Here is a 13,119-nt window from a genome sequence, read left to right on the forward strand (position 1 = left end):
ATTTTCATTTGTAAGTAATCTAGTCTGTGTGGTCTGACACTTCCCTAGTGTGAACTGAAGCATAGCTAATGTGTGACTCCTGGATCTGGCCTGAAATGCTAAGGTGGATGTGCATCAAAGGTGGGAGCTAGAGTCAGAGTCTGTCTCTGGAAAGTAGTACAAAACATCCTGATGATCTTAAAGAGTACAAGATGGAGAAGGGGTGAGGGGTCTACCCCTTTTTAAAGAAGGGGTGCTTTTCTAAGTGACTGTTCCCTTCTTCTTTACTGATGGGATGGCAACAATTGTGCAGCTATAATATCAGGAGGGGCCTTCTTGAGTTACAGTCTTCAAGACCAGTATTTTTCCTTTATTGCCTTCTCCCTTGAGCCTTGTAGGGTGGAGGGCACTTGCCACAGAGGGGAAAAAAAAAGGCATGACAGCAGAGAATCTGTCACTGGATTAAGGCATCTCTTAGAGAGTGCATTTCTGCTCACGTACCATAAGGGGAAGACTAGCTCTGCAGGAGTTTCTGGCAGGCCTTGCTTGGTTGTCTCATGTTTCTTGGTGTGGCAGAAGTCATCACGAACGCCTTTTCCCCGCCCATTTGTTGAAGAAAAGAGCAGGTTATACTGTTTCACTTTATTTCCTCTCTTGAATTTGAGGTGGGGTAGGAATATGAGGTCTGTCTGTCCTCCTCCATGCCTACATCATTGTATACTTGTCACTGAAGTGAAGTATGTTTTACAAATAAAGAAACTGTTTTCATAACTTTACCAGTATTGATTTTAGTTTGATTATAGATGATTCTTCTGTTCCTTCACTACCTCAAACAAGTTTTGATTTGTGGTCGATTAAAAGGTTAAATGACCCAGGCATTGTAATGTACAGCAGGCACATGAAGGTGGGGGAGAAAGAGCAAACGGATGATTTGGAGATCGGCCAGGGAACACATCCAGCTGACTCTTCTTGTGGGACTACAGCAGAGCCCCAGGGTTGACACCTTCATGAGAAGTATTAGAGTATGTAGCTTTGCATAAAATGTTACTGCCAAATAAAGATTACGCACTGCCTAAACTACCAAGAAAGTGATGCGCGTATAACCTAGAGAAATAACCATGCTTCCAGAATGAGAATGTGGGTTTAGGGAAAATAAACTTCCTCCTTTCGGAAGCTGAAACAGTACTTGCAACTACTTAACAATAAAGGTTGAAGCGCGCTACTGCAGTAGTGTTTCTAGGAAAAATACTTTTTGCATTTGTAGAAAGCCTGACTTGAAAGGATTTACAGGTGGTTTGTTAAGGTCCTGCATTGATGCAAGACATCAGTTGACAGTCACTGTATATTCTGTGACTGACTGGTCAGCCCGAAGATTCAGAGTGTGTCACTAGAAAGATATGTTAACATATGAGAATACTGATCTTCTGCTCAAGCACCTCTGGAAACATTCTCTTCTGCTTTTGGTTAAAAATGGGATGAAGACAGAATTGGTTACTACCAGGCATTTGTACATCTCTGCCAAACTCTCCCAGAAGTAGGCATTACAGGCAAAAAATACTGAATACTGTGATAGCAGATGTTACAGAAACTTGTGGATAGAAAAAAACGTGCCTAAAGTACAATGTGTTTAGTTCTTCTTAGCAATGTAAAGTGAGATAATATTTCCTGGTCATTGCCTTGCTGCTTGAAGCAAAACACTTTTAAAACTTTAAATACTCTTTAAAATGTTGCTTCACTGTCTCTTCAGAGAGTTTATTTGTTAAGTGTCCAGAAAAAAAACCCCCAAGACTGGAAAACTCCATTTCAGCAGTAAGCAGTAAACTTCTGTTGGGCTACCTTTGTGCATCTTTATGTGTAACCACAGAGCATTGGCTATGTTTGTCATTCCTGCTGCTAGCTACTGTTTCATTGCCAAAGCTTCTCTGAAGATTGTATACCCTTGAGAAGTCTCTCCAGAATACTGATAACTTGAGATTCATATGCAGAGAACACAGTACAAATGAGAATTATGCAGTATGCTTTTTTGCTATCAGGATGTATTATTTGGTATTTATCCAAACTAGGCTTATGATTGCCAGATGTGGACTACCAAAAGATGCACACAGAGGTGCTTTCCAAGGACAGCAAACAATAGCAAATGAGGCTTGTGGTGTTCTGTTTCAGTACATCAGTTCGTAGCTACCCTAAGGAGTTGGAGCCTGGAGCAGATCAGAGATTAGGTAACTGACTTTTGCTGGATGACCAGCAAACATGTAGCACACCAGGGTGCAAAGAGCCTGGCAGTGCTAGAGAATCAAGTAAGGTGGGAAAAGACAATATACAACTGGTTCATTGAATTTTATTGTCATCAACTCTAATGGGAGTGTGACAAAATCCAAAGTGGTATATTTGTTCACTAACATGTCTTTATATTATGACTATCTTCTCTAAGAGCACTGCCTGCAAATGTGAGCTGAATTCCACTTGGATTTCTTCTTTCATTTGAGTTTTACTACTTTCATATGGAAGAAACTTGATTAAATGTAGTAAATTGCTGTGGGGCTTCTTGTTGTGTGGGGGTTTTCTTGTTTATTTGGTGGTTGTTTTTTTTTTAAGAAAAAAAGTGTTATGAAGAGAGACATAAATGAATGACTGAATGCTATTTTTCTTAAAAAGTAAAATAATTATCGTACAAAAGCAGCATCCTTTCTCCAGTGACACAGGGGAAACAGAAAGGACTTAAAAACTTTGTGAAGAAATTATTTTTACCACTCTTTCCCTTGGGAAGGGTTCATGTTTCTTGACTTGTGTATGGCCAAGGCCACGACTTTTTCAAAGGTTTGTGTGTTACTGCATTATGCTGTTTATTTTGTTTGTCATTCTTAGCCAGCAAGTTATGTCTTTGATTTCTTTTCTATGACAAATGTAATGAAGCAAAAGTAGTGGAAAACCTTTGCACAAGTTGATTTAAGTGTTAATGACAGATAAGTTAGTTTCAGCTTGGCTGAAACATCTCATCGTCTCATCATTAGTCTAGAAGAAGACATGCCAACTGGTCTGCTTTGATAACACTACTAGCTCTGAGCAGCATTCTATCATATCACACATTATGTCTATTTTTCTCTTTTTAATGAATGACAGTAAGACTAGTACTGTATGTAATGTAGGAGGAAAGTGATGAATGTGGAAGTGGTGGCAGACTATGGGGAGTACTGTATTAGAAATATTGGTTGCATGGCATTTTTATCTTCTGAGTGGTCTAAACTGAGTACACTAAAAGAAGTAAAAAATCATGGGTGTAAAGCCATAGTTGTGAACAGGCATCTGTTAACAACGTTACTATAAACTTTTGGAAATAAGGTTATAATATCTTCCTTCAAAATGGTTGCTGGTTTGGAACAATTTCAAAGAAGCAAGGGGGATATGAACAGGGAAGAGAATGAAGAACTTCAGAATTCTGTAAATAAGGAGCTGTAGAGGTGAAGGTCTCTATTGTTTTCCAAGCTACAGCTTCACTGAGGAGCTGCTAGGTAAAGCAGTAGTCCAGAGCACTCAGCCTGGGTTCAGACTTCTTTGAGGAAAGGTGCAGAGAAATGTCTGCTACAGCAGTGTGCTTTGCTTTGACCTGCAGCACTGGGGAGATGAATGAAGAAATAGTGATACTTCAGCTTTTTTTTGCTGCCAAAAGGCTTTAGGGAACTGTAACTATTCCTGTATAAACTCACTGTAATATGGAAGACTTTGAACTTGCTTCTTGATATGTCCCATCTGTTGAACATCAGCCAAACCCAGGTTAAAATGTGTGTGGCTGGGTTTTTGTGGGGTTTTTGTTTTGATTTGTTTTTTTTTTGGTGTTTTTTTTCTTTGTTTGTTTTGTTGGTTGTTTTTTGTTTTGTTTGTTTGTCTTAAAGAAGGTCCTCAGGATTACTGACAGCACAACCTAAGCTCTGTTTCTAAGGGGGCAATGGCATTACAAGCAGACTATGCTGATTGTCATATAGAAAACACAGCATATGTGGTTTACCACATGATAGGTCTAACCTAAATCAGTGCAAGCCATCTCAAGGGAAGTCCTTCAACTGCCTGATGTCCTGCTAAGAGACTTAACATTGTTTTCAGTTTCTTCCTGCTAACTGATCACTCAGTATCCATGCTTTATTATTTTTTAATGAGTTTTTGGCACTGTAAATTCCTAAAGTTAAATCGGCCATGTATCTAGTTCATCAAAATTTGGTAGTCAAATTTATTATTGCAAGATGCTGCAGCCTGGAGCTCTCTTCTAATTTCTGTCAGTTGTTGTAAATACTGAGCATAAATGTTGAGTTCAAGCTGGTGTTTTTGCTGTTGACTGCTTTTTCTATCATAACATGTGTAACTGCATGTTTACATAAACAATGTGTACGACACCTAAAATGCATCTCAGCATGGGAAATGAGTTAAGTTTTCATCAAATATCTATTCTCACTTTCTGGCAGACTTAATTCTCATAGCCTCAGAAGCAGCAAAATGCCCTATGGGTTTCTCAAAATGCCCTGTGGGTTTCTTGTAGACGACTTTTGCAGCACATTTTACTGTTCATTCCACATGTTGATTGAGAAATATTGTACATAATCACCCTTTTTATCTCTTTAGCTGCAAAGATTTTCTTCATTGTGTTTGCTTGATGTACTGCAGAACATTTATTTGCCGTACACTTCTACCTTTTTAAGAAGAAAAATGCCGTCAGAATTTGTACAGCTGAAAGCTGAACATACTTATCTCTTGGCATTGTTTCTTTCCCAGGGAGTGCTGTCCAATATCTCCTCCATCACTGACCTGGGAGGCTTTGATCCAGTTTGGCTCTTCCTAGTGGTAGGAGGAGTTATGTTCATTTTGGGATTTGCAGGATGCATTGGAGCTTTAAGAGAAAATACCTTTCTTCTCAAATTTGTAAGTAGCCTTTGCAACTTCGGCATTCATTAATTACATAGCGTAAGTCATGGTCTTTGTTCCTGCTTAACTGTGTAAAGATTTTAAAAGATTGTAAAGATTCTTTTGGGGAATGGAATCTGATGTGAAGGTACTGTTCTGTGAATAGTTTTTCCTTAACTGTTAACACTTTACAGCACTTCGGTCTCTAGTGCTTACTGGTTTGTCTTTTTAAGGTTGGAAACTATTAATGGTAAGAATCATAACATGGAACTACTGCTTTTCATATGCATATAGCCTAACATTTTGCTTTCCTGTCATGGAAAGAGAAGTTTCTGCAAGGAACCTGCATGTTGAACTTGAGTCCACAACAAGCTGCCTATGAAATATGAGGCATGTAGATGCACCACTGAGTGTGACCCATGTGGTTTCAGCTGTGCAATTGCTCCTCATGGTACAGAGAAGATAGGACTGTTGTGAGGCTTTGCTTGCTGATATCCTCAATTCCGTACTGTTTACCCAATTCGAAAAGGCTTCTTTGCTTCCTGTCAGTGCTGAGGCCTGAGAGGAAGAAAGGGAGGAGAATGTGCCCAGGATAAGTAAATAAAATAGATGTTGTCTTCTTGAACTCTGGACTGGATTTGTTAGTTGAGGACAAGCTGATGATACACAAAGGTAGCTCAGTATTCAGAATGCCTTTAGCTAAGTAGACTGGTTTAGTTTTTTGAAAGGCCTCCTCCTGTAGGCGTTGAAGATGAAGATAATAGTATCATGTTGTGACCAGCAGGTCGAAGGAGGTGATCCTGCCCCTTTATTCTGCTCTCGTGAGACCTCACTTGGAGTATTGTGTGCAGTTCTGGTGTCCTCAACATAAAAAGGACATGGATCTGTTGGAACAAGTCCAGAGGAGGCCACAAGAATGATCAGGGGACTGGAGCACCTCCCGTATGAAGATAGGCTGAGAAAGTTGGGTCTGTTCAGCCTGGAGAAGAGAAGGCTGCGTGGAGACCTCATAGCAGCCTTCCAGTATCTGAAGGGGGCCTATAGGGATGCTGGGGATGGACTCTTCATTAGGGACTGTAGTGATAGGACAAGGGGTAATGGGTTAAAACTTAAACAGGGGAAGTTTAGATTGGATATAAGAAGGAAATTCTTTCCTGTTAGGGTGGTGAGGCACTGGAATAGGTTGCCCAAGGAGGTTGTGAATACTCCATCCCTGGCAGTGTTCAAGGCCAGGTTGGACAAGGCCTTGGATGATATGGTTTAGTGTGAGGTGTCCCTGCCCATGGCAGGAGGGTTGGAACTAGATGATCTTAAGGTCTTTTCCAACCCTAACTATTCTATGATTCTATGATTCTATGTTCCATTTTAAATAAATTTGAGATTCTTTCTGCTACCACTCCAGCTTCCAGATGGGGGCACAAGCCTGGGTAGTAGTTGTGTCTAATAACCATTAACTGTTAATACATACATGAAAAGGCTTCCAGTGAAATATCTGCGTTCAAATGACACTTTTGGCTCCCAAAGACATGTTTGGTAAGGGGAGGAGGCTTCTTGAGGCATTTATAAAACAGCTTGGAAGAGTTCTGACTTGCTCTCCTCTTGCTTGAAAAAAGGGGAGTGGGGGAAGCTATTGTAACACCTTTTTTCACTTCACTTCTCTTTGCTTTCCTAAAATGAGCCCATCTGCTGTACCAGAAATAGCTTCCTATACAGCAGCTGCAGGATAAATTAAAAATGCATCTGAACAAACACAGAACATATTAAAATGAAACCCAAAGGCACAATTGCAAAAGGGATGGGCTTCCAGTATATATGAGGACCCCTCTGTATTTTATACAGCGTAGACTCACTGGCGATCCTTAGAGAAAGTGGCAGATCATTAGTAATGCCTTTGGCATCCATTGCATTTGCATTAATCATAGAACCTCATTTGGTTTTAATGTGGATGTGAGTCATTTCATAGACATTCCGTTCCGATTTAGTCATTAATTAATTTCTGCTGTTACCAATTTTTGCTTTGTCTGCTTAGACAAAACTTCAGCAATGAGGGTGTCAAAAGAAAAGGTCACTTAGTATTCCACTGGCACTATTGGTTCTTTATGCCTTTGAAATTGTAAGTGCCTACCTAGAAATTTGAGTTTTCAGAGAGCCCTACAGGTGGTGAGTAGCCATGTGTGTTGAATTTACAGTGAACTCTCTTGGATCTCTTTGAAAATCACAGGGAAATGCCCAAAGTTTAAATTCCTTGGCATTTTTATGATTTGTTAGAATAGAATTAAGATCCCTGTACTACAGCCCTAATTAAAAAATGGGTATTTTTAATTTAAGATATCATGTGTGCTGGAATAGCTTGAACTTGCGCTGAAACAGGTAAAGCCTTAGCGGTGGATGTAATTGTGAGCCTTGAAGAACGTGGTTTTGGTCATAAAGCAAAATAATTTTAACCTCTTCATTTTTCTTTATAGTTTTCTGTGTTTCTTGGGATTATTTTCTTCTTGGAGCTCACTGCTGGTGTTTTAGCATTTGTTTTCAAAGACTGGATAAAGGATCAGCTTTATTTCTTTATAAACAACAACATCAGAGCATACCGAGATGACATTGATTTGCAAAACCTCATAGACTTCACACAGGAATATGTAAGTTGGACTATGTTTATTTATTTGTAAAGCTTACTTTGAAAAAATACCTACTCTATTTTTTACTTTACATCTGTTTGGTTTCTTCAAGGAACAACAGAAATATTCTGGCATATAGTACTTTTGAATATGTGTGTGTATATATATATATTTCTCTTTACAGAGCTTCTACAAACACACAGCACCTGTGACAGGTGGTTTATTTGTTAATGTATGACTGAGCAAGACAAGGCAGAGAGTTGGGGTAACTTATTCTTGAAGGTGATAGTATGTCAAATCTACAAGTCATATAAATCAGTCTTGTGTTCAGATTTTTTGACCATATTCCATATGTGTATGGAGATATTTTGGGCTTCTTGGGGAGAGGGGTGTTAAAAATATTTTATTGTGGGAGCTATCACGTCTGTTTAAAAAAAAGAAAAAAGAAAAAGAATATAATTTTCTAAGCTTAATTTGGTTCCAAGATGAATGTTGGTGTAATTCTAGCAATGTTAGAGACGCTACACCACACTGCAAAGTGGCAGAGATATTTAGGTGGTCTGGGTGAAGCTACAATGTTATTTCTTTTTAACCAGGCTTAATGAAATTAGCCTAATGAAGTGGGCAATTCATAGTTCTCATAGGAAATCTTTAAATGATGCTACATTTGCACTTGGAAGGCAAGGATAAAGCCAGAGTTGCACAAGCGTGTGTAGATTAAGCTCTGTAATTTATCAATGTATGTAAAGGAGTCTTGTACTGACTTTTGCACGCAAGTTTTGTCAGTGCCTTCTTACTTCAGTACTCAGTTCTGGTCTGTGTTGATTTGAATTTGGTCCTGTGTAGTTAACATGGTTGAATGTTGGATAACGTCACGTTTATTGGGTTTTGTACATTCTGCAATTAATGTATTTTTATTCAGTGTTTGATTTTCTTCTATTAGCCTTGGGGGCAAAAAAATGATGAGTAAGTAACAAGATGTGAATCTTTGCATTGGTTTGAATCTTGTCCATCTTGGAGAAGGTCAGGGGTCACCGCAGTCTGAAAGCAGTGTACCACTTGGATGCAACCAAAAGGCTACAGTCCGATTTTGCAGACACTACGTGAAACTTGCCTTCCTAAATGGATTAGCCATTTTAGCAGATAAATCAGGGACAGCATGAGTCTGGAGAGCAAGCTAATTTTTCAGCTAACAGAGAAAATGCTTCTGGACAGCATGTTCAGGTATTGCAGAGGGAACTGTGCTACATCTAGAGAGAGTTGTAATTCCAGTGCTTTTTAAAATGTGTTTTGTGGTTTCTTTTGTTTTGCTTTTATATATATATACATGTATATATATATATTTGTTTTGAAGTTGAGTTGGGTGGGTTCATTGAACTAGCTCTTTAAATGCTGTAAACCATCAGTCTTCCACTGATCTCCAATCCATTCTTTGTATGTTCAGCAAGTCTTACCAATTCCCTGTGTGTTGGCATGTTTTGCCAGAGTCTAGGCATGCTGTTGGGCATTACTTGCTTTTTGAAGGATTCTGCTTGCCTTCAGTAAAGATGTGTTGCACAGACTGTGATGCTCAGGATAAATGTGTTCATGTTGTCTGATGTACAGGCAAAGATTCCCCCACACTGGGAAAAGGAGTACCTATACCAGTGTAGCCCTTGGAGCTGATTAGTTAGGTTGCAAACCCAGGGCACGTTAAACTGGATAGAATATTGTACTCTTGGTTCTACTGTCCCTGGGGCCTGAGCTTGTAAGCTGGTACAAATCTGCAGTGTTTTTGTAGGCATATCAGCTCACTTCTGTGTGTTTTGCTCCAGAGAGTGGTGTTGCAGGGTGTGAACATAACATTAATCACATTATAATTTTAATAACTTAAGGTATGGCATAGTATTGATTTTTAAAAATGCAAACCCAAGTCAGCTTCAATGAAATCAGAGGGGATCTCAGGTTTTGTTTTGAAAGCTAGAGGGAAACTGGCAGCAGTGATGCATGTTACTGAGATTTGTTTGTTTTGAAAGTCAAAAAGTTCTCCTTTCTTTGTTCTAGTGGCAGTGCTGTGGGGCTTTTGGAGCTGATGACTGGAACCTGAATATTTACTTCAATTGCACAGATTCCAACGCAAGTAGAGAACGCTGTGGTGTTCCGTTCTCTTGCTGTACTAAAGACCCTGCTGTAAGTGACATTCAGGAGGGTAGGAGGAGTCTGCTGGTCCAATTTTAAATCACTTTAAGGTTATTTTTTTCCAGAAGTCACGCACGATCATTACCTTTGCATCAAATTGTATTGTTTTGTTCTTGCAGATCAGCTTAACCACTAACTTCTTTGCAGTCAGCAAAAATCTTTAGCTAGCTTCAGTCTTCATGCTGTTTGCATGCTTTTTGCTGCTTTTCATTAGAATGAGAGAACCATGGGCTTGGCTGAACATCCATATTAATTTTAGCAAGTATAAAAACCAGAAACTCTTAATGAGTTGAAGGATATGAGCTTTCAATTAAATATCATCAGGGTATTTCATTCGCTGACTTAAAGAATGACAGCTCTAAGACCAGACACTCTAAAGCAGCACTCATTATTTCGTGCAGTATCAAGAGGCTGCAGCTAGTTTGACCCAGTTTGTGTATGTATGGTAAATGAGTGACAGTCTGTGCCCTGAAGAACTGACATATGTTTGCATTAGAATCTTGAATCAGGTATGGACATCTTTACACACTCTTTTTGTATTTTTGAAATTACTGCTTGTTCTACAGTCACCTGAGATCAGACTTGAGTGTCAGAAATTGTTTGAGGGAACAGCTTTCTGACAAATTTCCATGTCTTTTAAAATAGTTACAGCTCTGGATCATCAAGCAGAAAATGTTGGAGCCATGCATTACTAGTACGGATATGATCAAGAATGAAGGGTAAAGTGTAATGAAAGCAGTTCACTGGCAGTGAAAGGCTTGGAATAGGGATGGGTGTGTGCATGGAAACTTACATGGCTAACACTGCAGTTTTACATTTGACTTTCATATATCTTAAAAGAGCAGCCTGTGGGTGCTTGTATTACCTAGTTGTTCAGCTATGGCTTTTTTTCCACCTGGAGTGACTTACATTTCCTTCAGTGTGTGAGTCTCTAGCACTGACTGAAGTGAGGCAAACACCTCAGGTGCTTCCTGCCTTGCTAATGCAATGCAGTCGCTGCTCCCACATCTGGTCACTACTGGTGCTCTCTCCCTCTACTCACAAGGCACTGCCAGTTGCACAAGCTGTGTTCTGGTTCCTCTGCAGTGAACATGTCCTCACAGTAGTTTGAATTTTTCTCACAAATATTACTGAAATTGTTTTAATGATATATTGAAACAAAATATAGGTTAGGCTCAAGCATTACATTATGCTTTGGAATCCCCCTTTTGGATTCCAGTCTGCCCGCTAACCCACACAGAAAGGTCATCGCAACCCAGTTTTAAAAATCTAGTTGTTATAAAACCAAACTAGTGACAGCAGTACGAGGTAATCCTATAAATACATAATCCACTAAAGTTCTCTCTCTCTATTTGTGTATATAGTTATGCAGTTTCTTAATGGGTGATGCAGCAACCAGAAAATTAAAGATAAGTCTCATTCTTATTCACTGTGGGGAAGCAGCACACTTTTTTTTTTTGTCTTCATTTTTAAAGTCAATTAATATTTCTAAAAATATTTGAAGTCATGCATATAATTAATGTAACCAAGCTGTGCCTCGTTCAGTTTCAGTAATTAATAATCATGGGTTTATTATGTAGGAAAGCAAATTTGTCCCTTTTGGAATTAGGATGCAGTGTTGGAGAGATGCAAAAAGTTATGTGGATGCTTTATTGCACATACCTTACTTTTAGTTTAGCTTGAATTAGGAAGTAGCAAATTTAAGGTAGGCCAAAGTAAGTCTCATCTAAACCAAATTATAGTTCACTTTGCTGTAGTTTAGCAGGTTGAAATTTTCCAAATTCCTGTACAGGAGAGGCCTAGGAAAGTTGATTTATTTCCATTTCATTCTTCACGCTCTCCTTTGGTTAGCAAATTCCAAGGCTAAAGGCAGAAGACACCGATGATAAAGCAAACAGGAATTCATTACAAAGAAGAAAGCTTAAAATTCCTCTGTTGGACTCTTATCTACTTTTGCAGCCTTGAAGAGCATGGCATTTGTATTTTAGATCCTGGAACAGAAGTATTCATCTCATTAAAAGATAAGGATTGCTAAAGTCCTGAACGTCCTTTGAGGGAGTCCAACTTGGGCAACTGACAGGATGCAACCTGTTGATGTACTTTCTGAAAAGAGCACTTAGAGGAGCTTTAACTGCTGATAGGAGATATTTGTTACCTAACATCTGCTTTTTAAAATCTATTTGTGTGCTGTCTGCCTTTCTCACTCCCCATAATTTGATTAAATTGTGATGTTCAGTACACCTAGCTAATATTGTCTGACTTTGGAACTTTGTTGAGTAGTTTCTTCTTCTGCTCACTATATGAGACAGTAGCTTAATATTTTGCTGCCATTGTGGCTGGTGCAAGTAGTTGCTTCATTTTGTTGCCCTGAAATCTGTATAAAGAGTAAATGCAGCTTCAGCTTCTAATGGGTAGTGCTTGCTCACTAGAAAAAGTCTGCCATAGCCTATTTTATTACCTGTGCTTTGGGAGTACTTAAGCAGAGGCAGCAGGAAAAAAAAACATCTCACCTCCTTTCTTATTGCTGTCAAGCTCCCGTAAGAAAGAATAGGCAGTAAGAATACATTACCCCACCTCTTCTTTTTCCTCCCTAGTTTTTAGAAAGGAATTAGTTACTGTATATATTTCTACAGACATCCTCCCTAAGAATTTGCAGCTTCTGCAACAGAACTGCCCCTTTTCATTTCTTCACACTGTACAGACAGTATCCTGAAAATGTTAACAGTAGTCTTGGCGTGTTTTTCAGTATAGACAAAACCTTTTCAGGAGAAGGTTCTTTCATTTGAAATAGATGTCCCCAGATCCTTTTACTTTGACTTCTGAATGTTTGCATCTGAAAGATGGAGTTCACCCTGGTGGAGGGCCAGTTTTCCAAGCTTGCTGCCTTAGGAACTGAAAATATTTTTCGACCACATGCTTTTGTTTATTGTAAATAACATAGCACTGAATGGAAAAGGGTTCTTAAACAGCAATATGGTGACCAAAGTTACGAGTGTTTGTCTTGTTACATACAGGAACAACTCTGGGAGCTAGGAGATGGTGTTTAGGATACACTTCACTGATTGCCTCTCTTCTGTTTGTCTTCTAGGAAGATGTTATTAATACTCAGTGTGGCTACGATGCAAGGCAAAAACCAGTAAGTTTTGGTACCTTAAGGAGCTGAATCGCTCTTGCAAGAGCAGGTTTTTCTGCTGACGGAATAGTAGAATGTAACTATCTGTTTCCCTTGCTGCTCTTCTTGGCAGGAAGTTGATCAGCAGATTGTTATCTACACTAAAGGCTGTGTCCCTCAATTTGAGAAATGGTTGCAAGACAATCTTACCATAGTTGCTGGTATATTCATTGGGATAGCATTACTGCAGGTAAACATTATGCTCTATGTAATGAGTTACATGGAAGAATAACAGATAAATAGAACACAGGAGGGAGGGGGAACTGTATAAGAGAACTAGAAACA

At 39.1% G+C, this 13,119-nt stretch overlaps 1 protein-coding gene across 2 annotated transcripts in view; it reads left to right on the forward strand.

Moving 5' to 3' along the window:
- The window catches only part of TSPAN5 (tetraspanin 5), an 85,091-nt gene that overhangs the window by 69,287 nt on the left and 2,685 nt on the right, over positions 1-13,119 (forward strand). For both annotated transcript variants that reach the window (XM_061360944.1, XM_061360945.1), the window contains 5 exons: positions 4,741-4,887; positions 7,335-7,505; positions 9,528-9,653; positions 12,751-12,798; positions 12,908-13,024. In XM_061360944.1, coding sequence (XP_061216928.1) covers positions 4,741-4,887; positions 7,335-7,505; positions 9,528-9,653; positions 12,751-12,798; positions 12,908-13,024 — 609 coding nt within the window. The remainder of the gene's footprint in view (positions 1-4,740; positions 4,888-7,334; positions 7,506-9,527; positions 9,654-12,750; positions 12,799-12,907; positions 13,025-13,119) is intronic.

Source organism: Neopsephotus bourkii, unplaced genomic scaffold (genome assembly GCF_033783945.1).
Source record: "Neopsephotus bourkii isolate Nb327-2 ecotype Australia unplaced genomic scaffold, CSIRO-AGI_Nbou_v1 NB_1037, whole genome shotgun sequence".
Taxonomy (NCBI): domain Eukaryota; kingdom Metazoa; phylum Chordata; class Aves; order Psittaciformes; family Psittacidae; genus Neopsephotus; species Neopsephotus bourkii.